A 20,870-nucleotide genomic window follows, 5' to 3' on the forward strand; every position below is an offset into this window, starting at 1 on the left:
GAGCCTCAAACTGTGCCTCAGCTCCCCTCTCTGCCGTGGGTTCCTGCAACGCTTCCAGCTGCTGGAAGGATTTTTCTGTCACAGACCTCTTTTAAAATAGAAATTAAAGTAGAAATCCACGGAAGGGATTTCAGGGAAGCCTGAATGGAGTTTGGGTTTTCATCCTCAGGGCAGCAGAAGAGGGGGAGCAGCTCCAGGAGGCAGCTCGGAGCCTGCCAGCCCCAGGAGCAGGGATGGGGACAGCCCTCAGAACCCTCCCACCTGGCAGGAATATTGCAGGGAGCTGGGAAAGGGTGGGAAAATCAGGGGGAAAAACGTCCCAGGCAGGAATAATCCCGATTTCAGAGAGGGGCAGAGAGGGCTGAACACATTAAATCCTTTCCATCTGCAGTGCAACAGGGACTGAGGTGGAGCACGGAATCAGAAGACGGGAGCGGGGAAAGAAACGTCCTTTAAAAGTGATGCCATGATTTCCTTTTTCAACTTAGAGCAGGGAAAAAAAAAAGCGATTCCAAGCCCCCGAGGGAGGATGTGGGCTTACGCCGTGGGCTTCACCGTCCTGCCCCATGTCGGAGGGTTCCTCGGCTGGTTCCTCAACAGGAAGGAAATCCCAGCCTGGTACGAGAAGCTGAAGAAACCTTCGTGGTGCCCGTCCCGGAGAATGTTCCCCGTGGCCTGGACCATGCTGTACACGGGCATGGGGTGAGTGCTGGCACCGCTGCCTCCCGTCCTGCCGCGCCAGGGCTGAGCCTGGCACGGTGCTGGCAGGGACACAGCCAGCCCTGGCACCGGGCACTCAGCTGTGGGCAGGGGAGGTTTGGGATGTGGAATCGTGGAACAGCCCGAGCTGGAAGGGGATCGTCCAATCCAGCTCCTGGCCCTGCAATATCCCACCCTGTGCATCCCTGGCAGCGCTGTCCAAACGCTCCAAGCCGGACTCGGGGCTGTGCCCGTTCCCTGGGGAGCCTGGGCAGTGCCCAGGAGCCTCTGGGGGAAGAACCTTTCCCAAAATCCAACCTAACCCTCCCCAGAGCTGTCACCTTGGCCCTGTCCCTGCTCCCAGAGAGCAGCTCAGCTCCTGGGCTGCGCCGAGAAAAATTTTGTTCACTTTTTGAGTGCGGAGACACGAGAGCACGCAAAACTCGTGAGCCTGCTCCCACTGCCTCAAAGGCCGTCACTAATGGTGTAATTGGCAAAAAGCCCCAGGCAGAACCCGGCAGGTGCAGTGCAAGTGCCTCACCCTGGAGCGTTCCCGTGCCGTTATTAATCAGGAAAGGTTAAAAATAACGGGAATTCCAAAGGATCCTGCCGTGGCACAAAGGGAAAACACTCATGCAGCAGAGACGCTGTCCCTCCCGAGGGTGGGCGCGGGCACTAACGCGTCTCCTTCCTCCCAGCTACGCCTCCTACCTGGTGTGGAACGACCTCGGTGGCTGCAGCAGCAAGGCCATCGTCCCCCTGGGGCTCTACGGGGCTCAGCTGGCGCTCAACTGGGCATGGCCCCCCCTGTTCTTCGGTGCCCGCAACCTCAACATGGTAACGGGGGCTTCCCTGACGGCTTTGGGGCGCTTTGGGGCAGCGCCCAGGGGGTGACGTGGCTGCGCGGGGAGCTGGAGCCCAGCCGCACGCAGACAATGGTATCGGCGCCCCGCAGCCTCGCCCCGCTCCGATAGCCGGGGTGGGGATCCGGGGCTGGGCAGAGCCAGGGCTGCACCCCCCAGTTAAGGGTCCTGCTGGGAGATAAAGCCTTTTGTGGGGTCACACCCTGCGTGACAACAGCGCTGCGGCACCCCTGGGGGGGTGAGCAGCTCCCGGGGCGTTTATCGGGCACAGGCAGGGCGGGGCTGGGGCGCTGCCACACCCGGGCTGGGCCACCCGGCTCTGCCGCAGGTGCCAGGGCCCGAGGTGACGGAGGCACGGACGGGGATTCGCGATGCCACGTGAATTTTGTCACTCTGGGGGTGAGAGGTGTCGTCGGAGAGTTTGTTCAGTGGCCGGGAGCAGGTTGTGTGTCAGCAAAGGGAAAGATCGCCACGAGCAAGGAGCACATTAATTAGTGTCAGCTCGGGGTGTGACACACTCAGATGTCACCGATGGAGCCCAGGGACAACATACTTGGGGTTGGGGTGGCTCCAGTGCCAACAGCCCCATCCCTGCCCCGGATGCCCACCTGCACTGGGATATTTTGGCTGTTGGAGGGTTTGTTCAGTGGCCACGGCCATGAGCAGGTTGTGTGGCAGCAAAGGGAAAGCTCATCACAAGCAAAGAGCACATCAATTAGTGTTGGCGCAGGGTGTGACACAGATGTCACCGATGGAGCCCAGGGACAACGTCCCGGGGGCTGGGGTGGCTCCAGTGCCAACAGCCCCATCCCTGCCCCGGGTCCCCTCTGGTACCACGATATTTTGGCTGTTGAAGGGTTTGTTCAGTGGCCACGGGCGGGAGCAGGTTGCGTGGCAGCAGAGGGGACACTCACCATGAGTAAAGAGCACATTAATTAGTGTTGGCGCAGGGTGTGACACACTCAGATGTCACCGATGGAGCCCAGGGATAACATACTTGCGGCTGGGGTGGCTCCAGTGCCAACAGCCCCATCCCTGCCCCGGGTCCCCTCCGGTACCGGGATATTTTGGCTGTTGGGGAGCTTTGTTCAGTGGCCATGACCATAAACAGGTTCTTGTGTCAGCAGAGGGGACACTCACCAGGAGCAGGGATTCCATAATGAGTAAAGAGCACATTAATTAGTGTCAGCTTGGGGTGTGACACAGATGTCACTGATAGAGGTCGGGGTTGTTTCGGTGCCAACAGCCCCATCCCTGCCCCGGGTCCCCTCCGGTACCGGGATATTTTGGCTGTTGGGGAGCTTTGTTCAGTGGCCACCACCATGAGCAGGTTCTTGTGTCAGCAGAGGGGACACTCGCCAGGAGCAGGGATTCGATAACGAGCAACGAGCACATTAATTAGTGACATTAATTAGTGACACGAACACGGGACACACTCAGATGTCGCCGATGGAGCCCAGGGACAGTGTCCCGAGTGTCGGGGTGTCTCCAGCGCGGACAGCCCCGGGTCCCCGGCTGCACCGGGATATTTTGGCAGCTCGGGGCGGGGCCGTGCCCCTTTCCCGAGCCGGGAGTGACCGAGCTGTGTCTGCCACAGGCGCTGATCGACATCCTGTGCCTGGACGGGCTGGCCGTGGGCACGCTGTGCTCCTGGTACCGCATCAACCGGCTGGCAGCGCTGCTGCTGCTGCCCTACCTGGGCTGGCTGGCCATGGCCACCTGCCTCACCATCCGCATCTGGAAGGACAACCCCGAGCACAAGAGCGACTAAACCGAGGCGTTGGGTGCAGCTAAAGCGTCCCGAGGTGAAGCAAAAGTGTAAAAATTTAGGGGGGGTTCATTTTGGGATTTGCTTCCTCCTCCTCTTCCTCCTCCTCTCACTCTCCGCCGTGAGAGGTTGGCACCGTTCCCCTCCTTTAACCAGGTTTGGGGGGCTCCAGCTGTTCCCTGGCCTTAATGCCACCGGGTCGAATTCCAAATGATCCGGAATAATCCACGCTGGGAACCCCGGGCACCCCTCGCCACTGCCGCCATCCCCCCGGAGCAGAGCTTGGTCACACACGTGGCAAATCCCATCTCCTCTGCTGGGACCGAACCGAAACGGCCTTCACCTCTGCACTGCCAGTTTTTAAAGAACTTACCTGATTTTTTTTTTTTTTAAATAAATGGATATTTTTAAAAGAAATGACTTATTTTTTAAAAGGGATTACTTGTGGTTTTTTAAATTAATTTCTTGATTTTTTTAGAAGAAATTACTTGATTTTTTTAAAAAAGAAATTAATTGATTTTTTTAACAACCTGATTTTTTTTTTTTTGAGATTACTTGATTTTTCAAAAGAAATTACTTGATTTTTTTTTAAAACAAATGACTCGATTTTTTTAAATTTTTTTTTTTTTTTTTTTTTCTTTGTGCTGTTGCTTCGTGTTCCTGTATGCCCTGGTTTGTGCTTTAGCTCTTTATCTGCCGGCAGAGATGGGTTTTGCTCTGCTGGTGGATGCAGATTGGGCTCTGCCTCCTGTTTGGGGAGCATCCCGCTCCTTCCCCTCCCTGCTCCGGGATAAAGCAGCAAATAAACGCTTCTCCCAAAGGGAAATTCCTCTCTTCCACCTCCGTGTGCCATTCCTCAGCAGAACTGAAAAACTCACACCGGCGCCTTTTGAAGAAAACTCTTAATTTTGCTCATTTTTTTTCTCGAGCGCAGAGACACGAGAGCACGTAAAACTCGTGAGCCTGCTCCCACTGCCTGGAATTCCGTAATTAATGGTGTAATTAGCAAAAAGCCCCAGGCAGAACCCGGCAGGCGCAGTGCAAGTGCCTCATCCTGGAGGTTAAAATAACGGGAATTCCAAAGGGGTGGGATGGAGTCAGACACAAGGGGTGCATGGACTCATCCTGGTCTATCCCTTTTCCTAAGAACTTGAGCTCTGGTGTCTCCAGACAGAATTTACGTTACTTTTCATCGCTAAAAGCGTTAAATGTAAAAGAAGGGGCACGTGGATCTTCTTCCTGGCACGGGCTGCAATCGGGGCTGTAATTAATTGGGGTTGTAATTGGGGGTGGGAGGGCTCAGCTGGGGCTGTAACATAAGTTGTATTTGCTTTGAATGAAACAAGCCATTGTGGGGTTTTCTGAGAACAAATAAATAAATCTGAGTTATTCTCGCTGTTCCGGTTGGGGGTGAGGTTCCCAAAAGGGATCGAGGGAAGGGATTTGGGAAGGGCCCAGAGCTGGATTCACTCCTGGGGCAGGCTGGGAGCTCATGGCCGGGTGGGTTTGGAACCCCAAAGGTCCCCAAGGTCCCTCCTTGGGGACATCCCTGGGACGAGCTCCTCTGCCCCACCAGCCCAGCTCCAAGGGGAGCAGGACAATTCCTGGCGCTGGGATCCTCAGACTCACACGCAGCTGGGTTTTGGGAGATGCTGAACGCCCCTGGATCCCGGCTGGGCAGAGCTGGGGGCTCAGCACCACTGAGAAACGGGAGCTGGGAGCAGCTGGAATTCGTAGCTCCTCGTCAAATTGGGTGATTCTGTCATTCTGATCCATCATTTTCCCCCCCTGGCTCAGGACTTCTTTCCCCAGGGCTGTGCTGCCCCCAGGAAAAGCTGCAGGAAAAGGCCTTGGAGCAGCAGCAGCCCCACAGATCCCCGCCAGCGGCACTGGGGACATCAAAAGCTGCTGGGAAAATAAAAATAAAGATAAAAAAAGAGACCCTATAACACTTCAGGGCTTTTTATCCGTGATACCACTGCATTTATTTACAGCTCCTGTGTCGCCCAGGAAGCCCTGAATGCCAATGGACAGGGAAATGTGAATTATTTCTGCCTCAAAGGAAGGTGGGGTCTGGCTGATCTGGGGGAGTTCAGGCTGATTTAGGCTCTGCCCATCCTCTCCTGAGGGGACAGGGATGAGCAGGGCCAGGCAGAGAGGCCAGGAAGGATTAAAGGAGCTTTTATCTCCTTTTGGAAAGGGGAGAGAATTATTTAAATCACATTTAAATTGGTGGCTCTGGATCTGGCTCATACCTGCAACCCTTTAATAACATTTCCAATTAAATAGATGAATGCATATTTGATCAGCTTTCATAAATTGGGTCTATTTCCTCTTCCCACTTTTTTTTTTTTTTTCCTGCAGGCAAAGGAAAATCTGAAATTAAGATTAATAGATTTATTTTTTTTTCCATGTTTGCCCTCCCCATTTTCCCAGCTGCTGGGACTGGCTGCCTCGTTCTTATTTTCTTTCCAATTTCTCCTCCTCCCAAGCAAACCTGTAAGTGCAGAAGGACCTTTTCTTTGCCTCCTGCCTTTTCTCACAGGCAGCAAAAATAGCAAATAATCCTCCCTGTCCTATCCAGAGCAGCTTGAAATCAATTGGGAAAATTAAATTCAGTGAGACACGCTCCTGTATTAATATTTAAAGCATCATTTGGCGCATTTGCTGTTCAAACAGATACACTGAAGCCCCTTGCATAAAAATAACTTTAATGACATTCCAAAGTCATCTGGAGGGTTTCTTGGCCAGGCTGTGCAGGCAGCCCCAAACCAGCCTTGGGTTTACAGAATCCTGGAATGGTTTGGGATGGAAGGGAACTTGAGGATCATCCCACTGTCCCAGGAGGGTCCCAGCCCTGTCCAAGCTCGCGTTTGTCCAGCCCCAACCCCAGATTCGCCTTTGGAATGGGCGCAGTGTCCCAGCCCAGGGTGTGCCCTGACCCCGATGGCTCCCAGGAATGAATCCACTCGGAGCCCAGGGCTGCCTCTGGGGATGCCCCTCACCCCAAACTCCAGCCTCCAGGAGGTGGAGGAATTTCCATTAAACTGAGGGTGCCCCTTGGGCCCAGCGGTCACTCCCTGGCTGCTGCAGCCGCAGGATTTGTGCACAACCAACCCCTTCCCTTCCCTTCCCTTCCCTTCCCTTCCCTTCCCTTCCCTTCCCTTCCCTTCCCTTCCCTTCCCTTCCCTTCCCTTCCCTTCCCTTCCCTTCCCTTCCCTTCCCTTCCCTTCCCTTCCCTTCCCTTCCCTTCCCTTCCCTTCCCTTCCCTTCCCTTCCCTTCCCTTCCCTTCCCTTCCCTTCCCTTCCCTTCCCTTCCCTTCCCTTCCCTTCCCTTCCCTTCCCTTCCCTTCCCTCCTTTTTTTTTTTTTTTTTTCTTTCCCCTTTTTTCCCTTCTCCTTTTTTTCCTTTCCCCCGTTCCCCCGGGTTTTTTCCTTTCCCCTTTTTTCCCTTTCCCCCTTTCTCCCCTTCCCCTCCTCTCACCCCCTGACCCGCAGCAGGACAGAGCTTTCCCTGGCTGCTGCTGCCTGCAGCCCTGTTAAAGCCCCCACAGAGGTGCCAGCCAGGGTTTGTCACCTCCCTGCAGGTGACACGGGTGACACGGGTGACACGGGTGACACGGGTGACACAGGTGACACGGGTGACACAGGTGACACGGGTGACACGGGTGACACAGGTGACACAGGTGACACGGGTGACACGGGTGACACAGGTGACACGGGTGACACGGGTGACACAGGTGACACGGGTGACACGGGTGACACAGGTGTCACAGCCGCTCTGCCAGGCCCTGCCCCAGCTCCGGGTGCTGCAGGACAGGAATTCCTGTGCTTGGAGCAGGGCTGGAGCTCTCTTTTCCCCCAGAGCTGCTTCAGGAAGCCGCAGCAGGAGCTCCAGCCCTACTGGGAGCTGTCGTTAACTCCCAGTTGGGCTCGGAATTAACCGGGGAGGCAGCAGCGCCTGCCAAGGCTCCTCATGTGCCAGGCTGGGAACTGGGCGCCAGGGAGGCTCTGGCTGGGAGGATGAGGCAGGTACAGAGGTGAGAACATCCCTCAGCTGGGGCTCAGCGCAGCTGGAGCATCCCTCAGCAGGATTTGGGCTGGAGCATCTCTCGGCAGGATTTGGGCTGGAGAAGTCTCAGCAGGATTTGGGCTGGAGCATCCCTCAGCCGGATTTGGGCTGGAGCATCTCTCGGCAGGATTTGGGCTGGAGCATCCCTCAGCCGGATTTGGGCTGGAGCATCCCTCGGCAGGATTTGGGCTGGAGCATGTCTCAGAAGGATTTGGGCTGGAGCATCCCTCAGCAGGATTTGGGCTGGAGCATCCCTTGGCAGGATTTGGGCTGGAGCATCTCTCGGCAGGATTTGGGCTGGAGCATCCCTCAGCAGGATTTGGGCTGGAGCATCCCTCAGCAGGATTTGGGCTGGAGCATCCCTTGGCAGGATTTGGGCTGGAGCATCCCTCAGCAGGATTTGGGCTGGAGCACGTCTCAGCAGGATTTGGGCTGGAGCATCCCTCAGCTGGATTTGGGCTGGAGCATCCCTCGGCAGGATTTGGGCTGGAGAATGTCTCAGCTGGATTTGGGCTGGAGCACGTCTCAGCAGGATTTGGGCTGGAGCATCTCTCGGCAGGATTTGGGCGCTGCCCAGCTCGATCCCCTGGCACGGGAGGGTTTCCAGCTCTCCTTGAAACATTTCTGGTCCTGAGGCAGGAGGAGAGGGACAGGTGGGAAGCCCGGGAGGAAGGAAGGGAAGCTGTCAGTGTTTATTTATTTGGATTCGTCCCGTGGTTACAGCTGGAAAAAGCAGGAGGGGGCTGGCTGGCAGGCGGCGTCTCTCGGGAGACGTTTGTTAGTGCCACCAGCTGTCCCCTCGGCATCAGAGCCGTGACTCACCCGGCCAGGCTCTTATTTCACTCTCGCATCTCTCCCAAAATGTTCCTCCGGCCCCACGATGCCATAAAAGCTCCCTTTTCCTGGCACGGCCCGCGGCAGGCAGGTGTGGGTGACAGGAAAGGGAGCAGCCAGGTTAACTCCACGAATTCCTGCCGCAAGGAGAGGGACAGCGCAGGGGACACTGCAGAGATCCCTGTTCGCGGATAAAAGTCATCAGAGGCACCTCTGAAGTCGCTGAAGAAGCTGCTCTGGACTTGGATGGATGCAGAAGCCTCAATATCCAAAATTCCAGCACAGCCTGGAAGCTTCTCCCAGCCCTGGCTGTCCCTCAGCCCTGCCCTGTGTGTCCCCTGTGAGACCACGGACAGGCTCTGAGCGAGGGGCTCAGGGAGCTGGGGAAGGGTCTGGAGAATCCTGAGGGAGCTGGGGAAGGGTCTGGAGAATCCTGAGGGAGCTGGGGAAGGGTCTGGAGAATCCTGAGGGAGCTGGGGAAGGGGCTCAGCCTGGAGAAAAGGAGGCTCAGGGGGAATTCCTGGCTCTGCACAACTCCCTGACAGGAGGGGACAGCCGGGGGGGATTTGGGATCTCATCCCAGGGCACAGGGACAGGAGGAGAGGGAACGGCCTCAGGCTGTGCCAGGGGAGGCTCCGGGGGGACAGCAGCAGGAATTTCCTCATGGAGCCTTGGAAGAGCCCAGGGAGGTTTGGAGTGTCCATCCCTGGAGGTGTCACCTGGAGGTGGCACTAAGTGCTCAGGGTGGGGACAGGGTGGGGGTCAGGCACAGCTTGGACTCGATGATCCCAGAGGGATTTTCCATCCTCAGCAATCCTGGGATTTGATGGACAAATTCAGAGCCAGCTGGATAAAAGATGAAATCCCTGGGGACAGGGACAGGTGGAGGGGGAACCTCAGGACAAACTCTGGTTTGTTATTTTCAAATTCAAAAAGGTGCACAGTCTGGGGACACATTTGGGGCCACCAAAGCCACCAGAGCCCTCACCCAGCCCCAGCTCCAGCGCAGCAGCCCCGTGGTGCCCTTTTATATTTTTGTGGCTGTTCCAAGCACTGCCCTAGAAGGAGCTGGGCAGCAGCTGGGAAAGGCTGGAGAGAGGGGGAACCTCGGTGCCACATTCCCCAGATTAGATTAGAGCTCAGCCCTCGGAGGGGCCAGGCTAAAGCTGCAGCAAAATTGGGACCCCAGCCATGAAGAGCTTCCAAAAATAAAGCAGAGTGGGTCAGAGGGACTGGAGAGGGGCTGAGATGCTGCTTGAAAATATCAGGATTAGGAGGAAATGAGCTGTCAGTCATCGGGAGAGGATTCCCAACCCAAAAGCAGCCCCTGAAATGTCAGAGGTGACAGCAATTGGACAGGGGAGGTGGAATTTGAGTGTTGTCACCACGCAGGAGGCAAAACACCACCCCTGCCCGGCAGGAAAGTATTTTAGGCTTAAAAATAAATAAAATCCTGCACCGTGGAAGGCGTATGTTCCATGGATAGGATGTCTCGGAATTTGTCAAATCCCTGGTTGGGCTGTCACCACTGCCAGCCCTGTCACCTAAACAACACCACCGAAACAACAACTCATCACAGGGGGGCTCTGCCCCCCAAATCTGCTCCAGAGGATATCCAGCACAGCAAGGCAAGGGGGCTGGGAAGAGCAGCCAGAATTAATTATCTGTGATCATTTGTTATTAGTTTTCTCTGATAACAAATTACCTGCCCGATTGTGTGGATTTATTTTGCTTGGTGATGGCGCAGCCTCATCCCATGGCTCCAAAGAGCTGGGTCTGACAGGATACAGAGGCTGGCTCCAGAGCAGATATTCCCACTGATTTGATTTTTATGGAATACCTCTTCTCTTCATCAAACCAAGAGCAGGGTTTTTTCCACTAATACTGACTGAATACTCCATCAAATACAGCTCAATATCCCACATTTCCTCAAAGGCTGCTGCTGGTGGGTTCTGAGCTAAGTGCAGAGCCCACAGTACTGGAGCTTTGATTTCCAGTGTGTTTTGATTCCAAAATCCTGCCCAGCCGTGTTTTTCCCACTTCCTTTGCCCCATGGCATGGCCAGGATTGCTCCCTGGGAAAAGCCTCACCCAGGTTTTTGTTAAACTCGGCTCAGGCAGGATTGATACAAACTGTAAATTATTGAAATGGGGAGTGAGGTGCTGGGATAGTCTCATATAATCCTGAAAGGAACCAAAAATAGAGGAAAAAAACCCCTCCAACCCAGATATATCCCAGTGCCCTGGGAACTTGTGGAACGCTCAGGCAACGGGGAAGAAAATGCAGAACAACGGGAGAAGCAGCGCTGCTTCCCACTGGGAATTCCAGCCGGACTTTCAAATATCTGGGAGAAGGTTCTGGCCTGGATTTCCAGCTCCAACGAGGAGATTTCCCCCTCAGAGCCCTGCATGAGCAGGGTGGGATGAAGAACAGGTCTTCTGCTGGGTTGCTCCAGGTGATCCAGGAAACCAAACGCACCAAACGCAGGGATTTTCCAGCAAAACACCCACGAGCCCTTCCCCTGAGCCAGGCCAGGCCGAGCTGGTCCTTCAAGGTCAGCCATGGAATCCCCTGGCAGAGGAGGCTGTGAGAGCAGGGAGCTGCCCCGTGCCAGCCGCCCGTCAGCCCAGAGGATAAATACACGCTCCAGCTTCCAGGGTTTTCCATCAGGGAAAATGAGGGGCTCATCCCGCCCACCGCCAAGTTGTCACTTGGTTTGAAATTAAAAGGGGAGCAAGAGGGACCGCTGAAAGGGGTTGGAGAGAGCAGGGGAAGGAGGTGACACCCGAGAGCCCTGGGTCACCCAACCCCGTCCAGCCCCTGCGGCCGCTTTGTTCCATATTTAGTTCCCGACAACTGTGCCTGGGGCAGGAGCTCCCAGCTCTGTTTTCCCTCCTCCCTCGGCTCTCAGAGCTCTCAGAAATCGCTCTTTCTCTCTCCCAGTGGCCACGGCTCGGTCCCGGTGTCCTGGGGAAGATGGCAGAGAAGCAGGAGGAGCCCAGCAACGCCCAGAACGGGGAACCCGACAACGCCGAGGAGGGCGAGGGGAAGAAGAAGAAGGTGAAGAGGGAGGACCTGCCACCCTTTGAGATTGTGACAGGGTAAGAGACTGGGATTCACATCTGGGACTGGGCGAGTTCAGAGAGCTCTGTCTCGGCTTTTAGGTCGGGCAGCACAAGCGGCATCTTCTGCCGGCGCGTTTCTGAAGAGTCTGAAATGGTTTGGATTTATTGTGGAGCTTTGCTTTAAGTTTTGCTGACTTTTAGGGGATGGACTCCCAGCAGGCAGGCACAGAAGTGAGCTCGTTTTATAGGAACAGCTCTGTTTCTGCAGCGCTGGTTCCCTCCCAGCCCCGCTGGTGGGATGGGGATGGAGGCGCTGGCTTTGATGAGAGCCCGCTATCGATTTCTTGCTGTGATCAATGGCTCTTGTCCGAGAGTTTCTCCACCTGTGGATCAGGAAAAACACCCCTGCTATGGCTGATTGGCTTGATGGGCCTGAGGGACAGATTTTTCAAGAGACCTAAAGGTTCACATTTTCAAGAGCTCCACAGCCACAGCTGGAGCCTGACTTTCATAAGGAAACCAAAAAGCCCGACTTGCAGGAAGGCTCCAAAACAAGAGGCGGTTTTGAAGGCAGCAGGGCAGCAGGGAGCCTGGCCTTTGGAAAAGAAGGATATCACAGGGATCTGGTGGAAGCTGAACTCAGCCATAATTGACAGCTGCAAGTAGGAAAAGCCCTGGGTGTCTGCTCCCCCCAAAGCTCCCTGTAGGAGCAGCAGGATGAGTCCTTCTCCCATTTCCCTTATCAGCCACCACAGGAGTGTCCCCGCAAATTAACCAAACCCAGGATTTCTTCCAGCTACTTAAAAGTAAAGCTCAGGCCCCCAAAATATCCCCTGGAATCCTTCTGCCTGTGCCACGGGCTCTGCAGGTGGATTTTGGCTGCTTGTTCCCACCAGGATGACTGAGGCAGGACAAGCACCTCTGTCACAAAATTGGGTTCCATTCCTGCCCAGGGGAGGAAAAATCTCCATTTTCTTCTGAAAATGTGACTGGTGTGAAAAAAAGTCCCTTCTTGGGGCAGTCTCTGTCAGGTATAATCATCGAAATCAATGATTGGCTGTGGCTTTTAAGGAAAGAACATCCCTCTGCTAGGAATGGAGCTAAGGCACCTAAAATTGTGGATACGAACCACTGAACATTTAACACGTGTCCTAAAATGGACTTTGATGAGCAAATCGGGCATTCCAGCCTTGGAGCACTCGGCCTGCGGTTGGAAATGCTGAGCAGGATTCCCAAACTTCCCTGCTAAGCCCAAGGCCCTGTGCTGAAAAATTTCCTTAGCACCGTCCTGCAATTAAATCCTTCATTGGAATGCCACGGGTGCTCCGGGATTTGGCAGGATTTCCCACCCTGCAAAGGGGACAGCGAGGAAGTGAAGCACAAAACCTAAAGGACCCCCCAGAGAGGTAAAGAAACCCCAGGGAAATTTTTAACTTTCATTTTAAGGAGGACGCCGGGAGATCAGGCCAGGCCTTGACCTGGGATCACCGCGCGGGTTTTTGCAGCGATTTCCAAATTCCCAGCCAATCAAGGCAGCTTTGGGAGTGATGAGGGAGCGCAACTGCAGCCAGGGAAGAAGCACTTAAACCCAATTATGTTGCATTTCAGCCTTAGCCCTCGGATTAGGGGCATCTCAGGACTCCCAGCCAAGTTCTCACTCTGCTGTTTACAGCTCCAGGAGGAGTCTGGCTTCCAGGAATCACTGGGAAGCCAATTACTCTCTTTAAGAATATTATCCCATTTTTTTCTGGCTGAACACAGCCTGTAATCCCAATCTGGGAGCATTTCCTGCCACATTTATTTCCACTTTCCCTGGGGATAAATGAGGCTCCTTGTAGGAATAATTCCTTGTTACTCTTTTAGATAATCTGCATTTTTATTCCCTCATTAGATGTTTTCCTTCTCTCCTGTGTGACAGTGCCAGGATCACACTGGGTAGCTGCCCTTTGCTCCAGCCCACCTGATTTCAGCAACTTCAACCCCAGAATGAAAATTCTGCCTGAAAATTTCGATATTTTATTTTTTCTTTTAGTCTCAATACGATCTATCACTTTGCTACCCCGGGGAAAAGTGATAAATTAGGTTGGAGCGTTTAGAAATCCCTAAAAAATGCCATTTAAATGATGCTTTTCAGGGAAGGTTTCAATTTTGATCTTTCGTATCCTTAGGTGCTGCCCCAGCCTAGTGTCAGAGCAGGGGTTTATATCAAGAATATTGGGGAATTCAGTGCCTGTGAACAGTTTTTAACTGATTTCCATGAACATTTTCACTCTCCACAACCCCCTGGAGCCAGGTAGGGATCAGCCTCTTCTCCCAGAAAAGAGAGTGAGGAGAAATGGCCTCAAATTGTGCCAGGGGAGGACATCAGGGGGAATTCCTTTACAGAAAGGGTTCCCAGGCATTGGAATGGGCTCTGAGTGTTGTTTCTACTGCTTATTGGATCATTATTAATTGAACAAATGCAGATTCCAAATGGCTGGGAGCAGAGTCGAGGTGAACATCCCAGCTAAGCTCGGGCGCACGCCGAGATAAGCAATAAAATCCATCTGGAAGGGCTGGCTGAATGGAGCTCCCAGTCAATCCATCCTGGAGCAGGTTGCTGCTGCTTCAGCTGTTCCACAAAAACCCAGAGCCAACCTCGTCACCGCTGTGACCCCTCTGCTGTCGGGCAGTTAAATCAGGGATGAAATTCCCTGCGCCTCTGATGTATTTAAAAACCTGATGTTACCGTGAAACCACTCACTGCAGACATCGCTCTGGAATGGGTGTCTCATGTCTGCCCTTCAAAAAATCATCAATTAAAGAATCCTCAGCCAAAGAAGCACTCATTATCCAGGAGACCAAGCAGGAAAAGTGCAGTTCTTGGAAGCACGTGTATTTTTTCCCCACTCTTTTCCATCCCTTTTCCCTTCCCATCTCCAGAGCCATCCCGTGAGATGTTCCATCACGAGGTGATCTTGGAGCCACAGAAGGGAAGACATGGACAATAAATTAAAAGAGAAGGTGAAGTTCATCAGTAGGGACTCCAGCAGGAAATCCACATTTTCACAGCAAAGCTGGATTTGATCCTGGGTGTTTTAGAACCTAAACCTTGGAACAAAGAGAAATCAGGGGAGATGCAGTGATTTGTCCACGGCCCCACACAGGGATGACCCAAGAGGGTGACCAAAGCTTTTTTATTTTTTCTGTTAGAGTTGGGGTTAAATGCTCGAGAGATGGTGTTCATGTTCAGACTCAGATGTTTATTCATTCTTATCTATGCTACAGTCCCACAAGCTGTGAGTTCTGGCTAACAAAGTAGAAAACAGCGCTGTCTCTATCCCTCTGTCAGGCCTTTTAAGAATGAATTGTCCAGTTATGAAATGACACCTGAATTATTTTTACTTTTAACCCAATAACCAACCACCTGTGGCTGGCAATACTGGTTATTGGGTTAAAATAACTTTTCTATCCAATTATAAAACACCACCCAGAGCCATAAGAAGAAGGTGAAAAAGAAGGGCTGGTCTATGCCCTAATTCCTCCACCTTGCTTTATATATATTACTATATATTAAACATTAAAACTCTAAGTTTTGCACCCTGTGATATCACACACTTCTATCCAAACCCCACACCCACAATCCCAGTGCTGTCACTCAATTTTGGGAGCTGTTCCACGGCCTCAGGTCAATGCAGTGTTTGGCTGGGGGTCAGCGGCTCTCAGCACAGAAAGGCTGGAATTCTCAGCGCCCGGGATTCCAGCAGTGACCCTCACCTAAACCCGCCTCTGAGCTTCTTCTCCGCTCTTTCCTCTCCTCTCCCCTCTCAGGGAACGCCTCCCAGCCAACTTCTTCAAATTCCAGTTCAGGAACGTGGAGTACAGCTCGGGCAGGAACAAAACCTTCCTGTGCTACGTGGTGGAGACGCAGGGCAAGGAGGCGGCCACCAGCCGCGGCTACCTGGAGGACGAGCACGCGGCCGCCCACGCCGAGATGGCCTTCTTCAACACCATCCTGCCCACGTGCCAGGCGGGCGCCCGCCACGACGTCACCTGGTACGTGTCCTCCAGCCCCTGCGTCACCTGCGCCCAGAGGATCTGCGAGGCGCTGCGCAAGAACAAGGCGCTGCGCCTCACCATCATGGTGGGCAGGCTCTTCATGTGGGAGGAACCCGAGATGCAGGCGGCCCTCAGGAGCATGAAGGAGGCCGGCTGCAAGCTGAGGATTATGAAGCCTCAAGACTTTGAGTATGTCTGGAAGAACTTTGTGGAGCAGGAGGAAGGGGAGGAGGCCAAGTCCTTCGTGCCCTGGGAGGATATTCAGGAGAATTTCCAGTACTACGAGGAGAAGCTGGCTGAGATCTTGCACTGAGGCTCGGGTGAGTGAGGGGGTCGCTCATTAACTCTCTTAATTGGGGTTCCAGTTTCTCTGTCAGCTGAATATTGGTAACAATCCCAGCCCCTTCCAGGGGCTCCCCCACAGCACATTCCCATGGGATTTAGTGCTTTTCTGTCTTCCCCTCCAGGAATAAAGAATAAAAAAGTTCCAGGGCCACCAGAACACCTCCCTGTCCCCCACAGGGATGATGTTCAGGACAACAGGGAGAGGAATGGAGGTTGAAAGGGATTTTACTCACACCCCAAAGTCTAACCCTAAAAAACACCATTAAAGGAAATCCCAGCTGTTGCAGAACTCCCTTTTCTATGGGGTACTGAAGAGTCACCTCTGAGTCTCTTTTTCCCTCCCCAGGACGAGAAAGGATCCATGAAGAGATGTGACAGACCTGGACACCTGGGACAGTCCCAAAGCTTTGATTCCAGCAGGATGGAGAACCAGCCTCTGGGAGACAAGGCCCTGTGGGACTCTGAACACACACAAACAACACAGACCTCTGGTGTTTGGGGTTTCTTTGGGTGTTTTTTTGTTCCTCCCCCTCCCTGCCCCAACCAAACCCACGCTGTGGTGAAAGGGATGGCAGTGATCCACAGGCAGGCTGTGGGATCACATTCTGGGAATATTTCATGGGAAGAGACCTTAGAACAAAGCTGCTGGTTAAACGCATTAGAAAGGGGAAAAGAAAGGGATTTAAGGTGAAAAATAAATTTTCTCCCTCTGTTCTCCTCAATAGTCAGAGCTGTGATTTAATTCAGGGCCAACAGCTCTCTTCCAAATCATGACGGAGCCCAAGAACTCGATGTCAAACAATGATGTTTGGGATATAAACCTGGGAAAAGCAAAGTGAAATAAAATGGGACGCCACTGCAACAGCCAAAGCACTGTTTATTCCTTCTTCTCTACTTGCAAGAAGTCCTAAATTGAACCTGACAAGTCTGAGTTCAAGGACATCCAGGGACAGCCACACAGGGAATATTTTGTAGCTGGGAAGGGAGAACTAAATGCCTAAAAAATTTCCAGAGTACACACAAGTGTTGGAGAGCAGGATCATTTTCCATGTAAAACAAAGCTCACGGGGATGCCGTAAGGAACCAGAACAAAAACCCAGACACAAATAAGGGGAAGGACTGAATCCATGAGCAGCATCAATGCCTGTTCTGGATCAGCCCTCTGCTCCAAACTCCTCTTTGTCCAAGGTTGGTTTTCCCAGCTACAGCAATCCCCCACCAAACAGGTTTACAAAATACAGGCAAGGGACAGGGAGAGTAAGGATAGGGAAACCTTAAAGACAAACAAGATTTGCAGCAGCAAAAAGCCCCACAGAACCGAGTAACCCAGTCCCTTCACAAGGAAATCCAACTGGGAACCTGCTACAAAATTCCCAACTCTTATGTCCTATTTTTATATTTCTTCAACACACCTGGCACTTTTCTGGGCATTCAGAATGAGAGAAGTAAAAAAAAAAATAAAATAAAACAATTATTGTGGGAGGGTGGGAAACCAAACACAAAGGAAATTCCTGTGGCAGTTCCTCAGTTCTGGAACAAACTCTCCCAAATCAGTTTTCCTGGATCTCAGGAACCACAGGGGTGGTATTTATCTGCCTTTATCTTGGGTGACAAACACCAACCTCTGTGTAACACCTGGCCTACAAATGCAACAAAAAAGTGAAAATCCCACCTTTAACTGCATCCTGTGAGTTTTTAGAGCACATCAGCCCGTTTGGAACCTCACCAAGCGGAGCTCTGCAGACCATGAATTACAGAGCTGCCGTATACAGCACACCCACCAGGTGCATGCACTGCCCTCCAGCACTCCCAGCCTGTCCCCAGAACAGCCACAGGTACCAGTCCAGCAGCAGGGCAGAGTTTATTTAACACCACAGCATGATCCTGAGCGAGCACGACCTCAGCAAACCTAATTAGCGGCCCAAGGGAGAAATGAAACCGTTTCACCTGCGAGGACTGGTGAATGACCCCAGTGCCCGGGGCAAACACAACAAAGCAGAGGCGCCTGGGGCAGCTCAGCAGCACCGAGGCAAACAGAAACCCCGAGGCCCCACGAGGCAGCGGCTCGGTTTCGCTGCGTGGAGCCCCAGTGACACCTGGCGGCTGCAGGGACGCGCTGGGAGGGGTCTGACAGCGCCGCTGCCTCCTGCTAATTAACGGCCCAAATGAACTTCTCTGGAGCTTGCTGCTGCTGGAAACCCCTGTCACTGTCACACGAGTGAGTGACACCCGAGTGCAGGATGTGCTCCCCACACAGGCCCCCCCTCAGTTCACAGGTTCTGCTCCCAAAACTGGGGGGAAGGGGGATCTTTACAGGCTGTAAACTGTGATCTTGATGTCAGTGTTGTCAAACACTTCCTCAAGGATGGCTGACACCTTTTCCCACTGCAGGCCGTCGAGTCCACATCCAATCCTGGAAGATAAAGCACGAAAAGAGCTGTGGGGCCTTGTGCTGCGCCCAAGCAGCCGCCGGCTGAGGCGGCCCTGCCTCAGCTCTCCATAAACCCACAGAACATGAGGAGAACAAGGAAACAACTCAAATGCACTCTGCTATTATTGAAATGCAAATTAGATTTTCCCAGTTGAACAGAGGAGTTGGATAGATGCTTGAATTCTTCTCTTACAGCAGTGCGTCATGCCTCAGACATCCTTCTAGAAACTGAACACCCAAGGATTGGCATCCCAGCTCCTGAGCCCCTCACCTGGGCATGGAGATGTCGGTGACTCCGTTGTTGAGGCAGTGAGCTTTCATGGCTTCCAAACTCTTCTGCATGTTCTCATACGTGGGCTTGTGAGAAACCTTCTGCTTTGTAATCTACAGCAAAACAGAAAAGCTCAGCTGTGCCTCGGGTGTGACCCCTACAAACTTTGTTATAAATAATGTTACAAAACACACATTCCGCAATATCCCAAACTCTGCACCCAGACCTGCCTCTGTGGAAAGACCCCAGCACAGAACTGACATTTCACAGCTTAAAACACAAAATTTAGCTGCCGGTTCTGTCCATGTAAAGGTGAAACGCAGATGCACAGAACAGCTCGGCTGCTCCTCACCAGCAAGGTTTGAGGGCACATCTCTTACTGAGAGGAACATTCCAGAAACTCTCCTCCAGTGCCCAAAATGAGCCAACAAGACAGAGACTATCTGCAAGGGCCTGGAGAGACAGAACAACAGGAACAGCGTCACACTGCTAGAGGGCAGGGTCAGATGGGATACTGGGAAGGAATTGTTCCCTGTAAGGGTGGTGAAGCTCTGGAACAGATTGCCCAAAGCAGCTGTGGCTGTCTCATCCCTGGAAGTGTCCAAGGCCAGGCTGGACATGGCTTGGAACACCCTGGGATAGCAAGTGTTCCTGCTCAGGATGAGACTTAAGGTCCCTTCCCACACAAACCACTCTGTGATTCCCTGATTCCATGAACTTGACCAAACCCACCCAGCTGTTAATGCCTGAAATGTGACAGTTTAGCTCCAGGGAGGTGTCCCAGCGCCACCCCAGCCCTTACCAGGTAGTAAATGTACCGCTCATCCCTCTGCAGAACCGCCACCTCCCCCGTCTTCTTCTCTAAAGCACAAAAATCAAGGCGTTTTATAAAAAACAGCCACACTCCAAAACCCCAATCAGCTCCACCACCCTCCCTGCCGGAAATCAGGAGCTCCTTCAGGCAGCACTCACTTTGATCCAGGAGCTCCTGGACGCCTCCAAACTTCTTCTTGAAGAGCACGGCGATGCCGGCGCCCATGCGGCAATCCTCGCTGATGCAGTGAGCCAGGGCGTCCGTGGCCGGGCACGAGAACAGGTCCCCCTTCACACACCTGATCTGCAGAGCAGGGCAACAAAACCTCCTCAGAGGGCACACAGGGCTCTGGTGAGCGGGGACTGGGCAGCAGGAGGGGCAGGGTTTGAGTTTGCTGTGCAGGGACCAAGTGGTTTGAGTTTACAAACCCAGAGGGAGGGAATTACAAACTCCACACGTGGAATTACAAACCCCGTAGACAGAATTACAAACCACATTGACAGCGTTACAACCCGAACTCACAGAATGACAAACCCAATATAAATAATTACAAACCCACTAGAGAGAACTGCAAACCCACCAGAGAGAATTACACGCCCCATACACAGAATTACAAACCCACTACACATTCTCAACAAGAACATTCATGAGCATCACGTGCCAGCTCAGCAGGTAATCTTACAAAAACAAAATTTAGGAGGGTAATTATGTGACGGAGAGCGCAGCTGGATGAGTGAAACCCCTCCAGCAGCACCAGTCTCGAGGTGCTCAGGCAGGCAGGTGAGCTCTGTGCTGCTGCACAGCACCTGCCCCACTGACATTACACACAACAGGCACACAGAATTCTGGCAGCCCCTCTGCTCCCAAAAGTCGCAGGATGCGGTCAGCACCGTGCTGTCAGGGCTGTAAAGAGGGGACGGCCTCTTGGCACAGACAATAATATCCCACGTAACCCATTTCCTACGCACTCTCTCCTCCTGATCCTTGGAGAAGTGGGTGGCCATGGTAACGTGGGGTATGGAGAAGGCTCCTTTGGCTGGAAAGATGAGAGAAAAACAATTGTTAGGAACCTCAAACTAGGCAAGTAGGAGTGTGTTAGGGGGGGCGAGGATAAGCCTAACTGATTAGTTACAGCGGGACAACCCTGAAGATACCGGTGCCCCTGACCCGGTCCCGTTGTACCTACAGCTCCGGCCCGGGAGGAGGCCCCAGCCCCGGGTCACCGCACAACCGGCACCCGCAGGCTGCCGCCCTCCTCCGCATCACCATTATCGCCCTCCTCGTCCTCCTCCTCCTCCCCCCACCCCTCTGGGCCACTCAGCCGCCGCACCCAAGGGGCGCACAGCGATCAACGGGGCCAGGCCCACGGCCTGCGCCACGCCGAGCCTGCCCAGCACCGCCCACATCGCTCCGGCCGAGCCGCAAGGGCGGCCCCGCCTCACGGCCACACGGTACCGCCTCTGCCGGCACGGCGGCTCCGCCTCAGGGGGACATTGGCGATACCGCCTCAGCCTCAGCGGCCCCGCCTCGCGGCGAAATGGCGGACCCGCCTGGCGGGGAATCGGCGGATCGTCCTCAGCCCACACGGCGGTGTGGCCTCACACAACATGGCGGTACGGCCCCACACAACATGGCGGTAACGGCCCCACACAACATGGCGGTACGGCCCCA

At 53.5% G+C, this 20,870-nt stretch overlaps 2 protein-coding genes across 4 annotated transcripts; one reads left to right on the top strand and one right to left on the bottom strand.

Moving 5' to 3' along the window:
* The first annotated feature begins 512 nt into the window (after window positions 1–512).
* APOBEC2 (apolipoprotein B mRNA editing enzyme catalytic subunit 2) lies at window positions 513–16,547 on the top strand. Its single transcript, XM_040085716.2, has 5 exons — window positions 513–702; window positions 1,398–1,536; window positions 11,179–11,336; window positions 15,111–15,658; window positions 16,030–16,547. Exons 1-4 carry the CDS (start codon window positions 530–532, stop codon window positions 15,649–15,651), a joined length of 1,011 nt encoding a protein of 336 aa, XP_039941650.1. The 5' UTR covers window positions 513–529; the 3' UTR covers window positions 15,652–15,658; window positions 16,030–16,547.
* OARD1 (O-acyl-ADP-ribose deacylase 1) lies at window positions 16,541–20,804 on the bottom strand. Of its 3 annotated transcripts, none has more exons than XM_040085714.2 (6): window positions 20,655–20,804; window positions 20,168–20,235; window positions 19,358–19,502; window positions 19,188–19,246; window positions 18,386–18,498; window positions 16,541–18,096 (listed from the first exon to the last, which is right to left on the bottom strand). In XM_040085714.2, the coding sequence occupies exons 2-6, from the start codon at window positions 20,201–20,203 to the stop codon at window positions 17,994–17,996; spliced, it is 456 nt and encodes a 151-aa protein (XP_039941648.1). In that variant the 5' UTR covers window positions 20,204–20,235; window positions 20,655–20,804; the 3' UTR covers window positions 16,541–17,993. The 3 variants fall into 3 exon arrangements, with proteins under 3 accessions (XP_039941648.1, XP_039941647.1, XP_039941649.1); XM_040085713.2 differs by lacking the exon at window positions 20,655–20,804 and adding an exon at window positions 20,530–20,653; XM_040085715.2 differs by lacking the exon at window positions 20,655–20,804 and adding an exon at window positions 20,382–20,457.
* Between the last annotated feature and the right edge of the window lie 66 nt (window positions 20,805–20,870).

The sequence above is a fragment of the Hirundo rustica genome, chromosome 24 (genome assembly GCF_015227805.2).
Source record: "Hirundo rustica isolate bHirRus1 chromosome 24, bHirRus1.pri.v3, whole genome shotgun sequence".
NCBI lineage: Eukaryota > Metazoa > Chordata > Aves > Passeriformes > Hirundinidae > Hirundo > Hirundo rustica.

Bases quoted from the DNA above. Each gene is read 5' to 3' on its own strand.
- APOBEC2 (XM_040085716.2), top strand. From the start codon at position 530: ATGTGGGCTTACGCCGTGGGCTTCACCGTCCTGCCCCATGTCGGAGGG. The intron at 1,537-11,178 runs GTAACGGGGGCT...TCTCTCTCCCAG, and splicing joins GTGCCCGCAACCTCAACATG to TGGCCACGGCTCGGTCCCGG. The intron at 11,337-15,110 runs GTAAGAGACTGG...CTCCCCTCTCAG, and splicing joins CCCTTTGAGATTGTGACAGG to GGAACGCCTCCCAGCCAACT.
- OARD1 (XM_040085713.2), bottom strand. From the start codon at position 20,605: ATGTGGGCGGTGCTGGGCAGGCTCGGCGTGGCGCAGGCCGTGGGCCTG. The intron at 19,503-20,167 runs GTGCGTAGGAAA...CCTGCTCTGCAG, and splicing joins CCAAGGATCAGGAGGAGAGA to ATCAGGTGTGTGAAGGGGGA. The intron at 18,499-19,187 runs GTAAGGGCTGGG...GTTTTGCTGTAG, and splicing joins AGCGGTACATTTACTACCTG to ATTACAAAGCAGAAGGTTTC.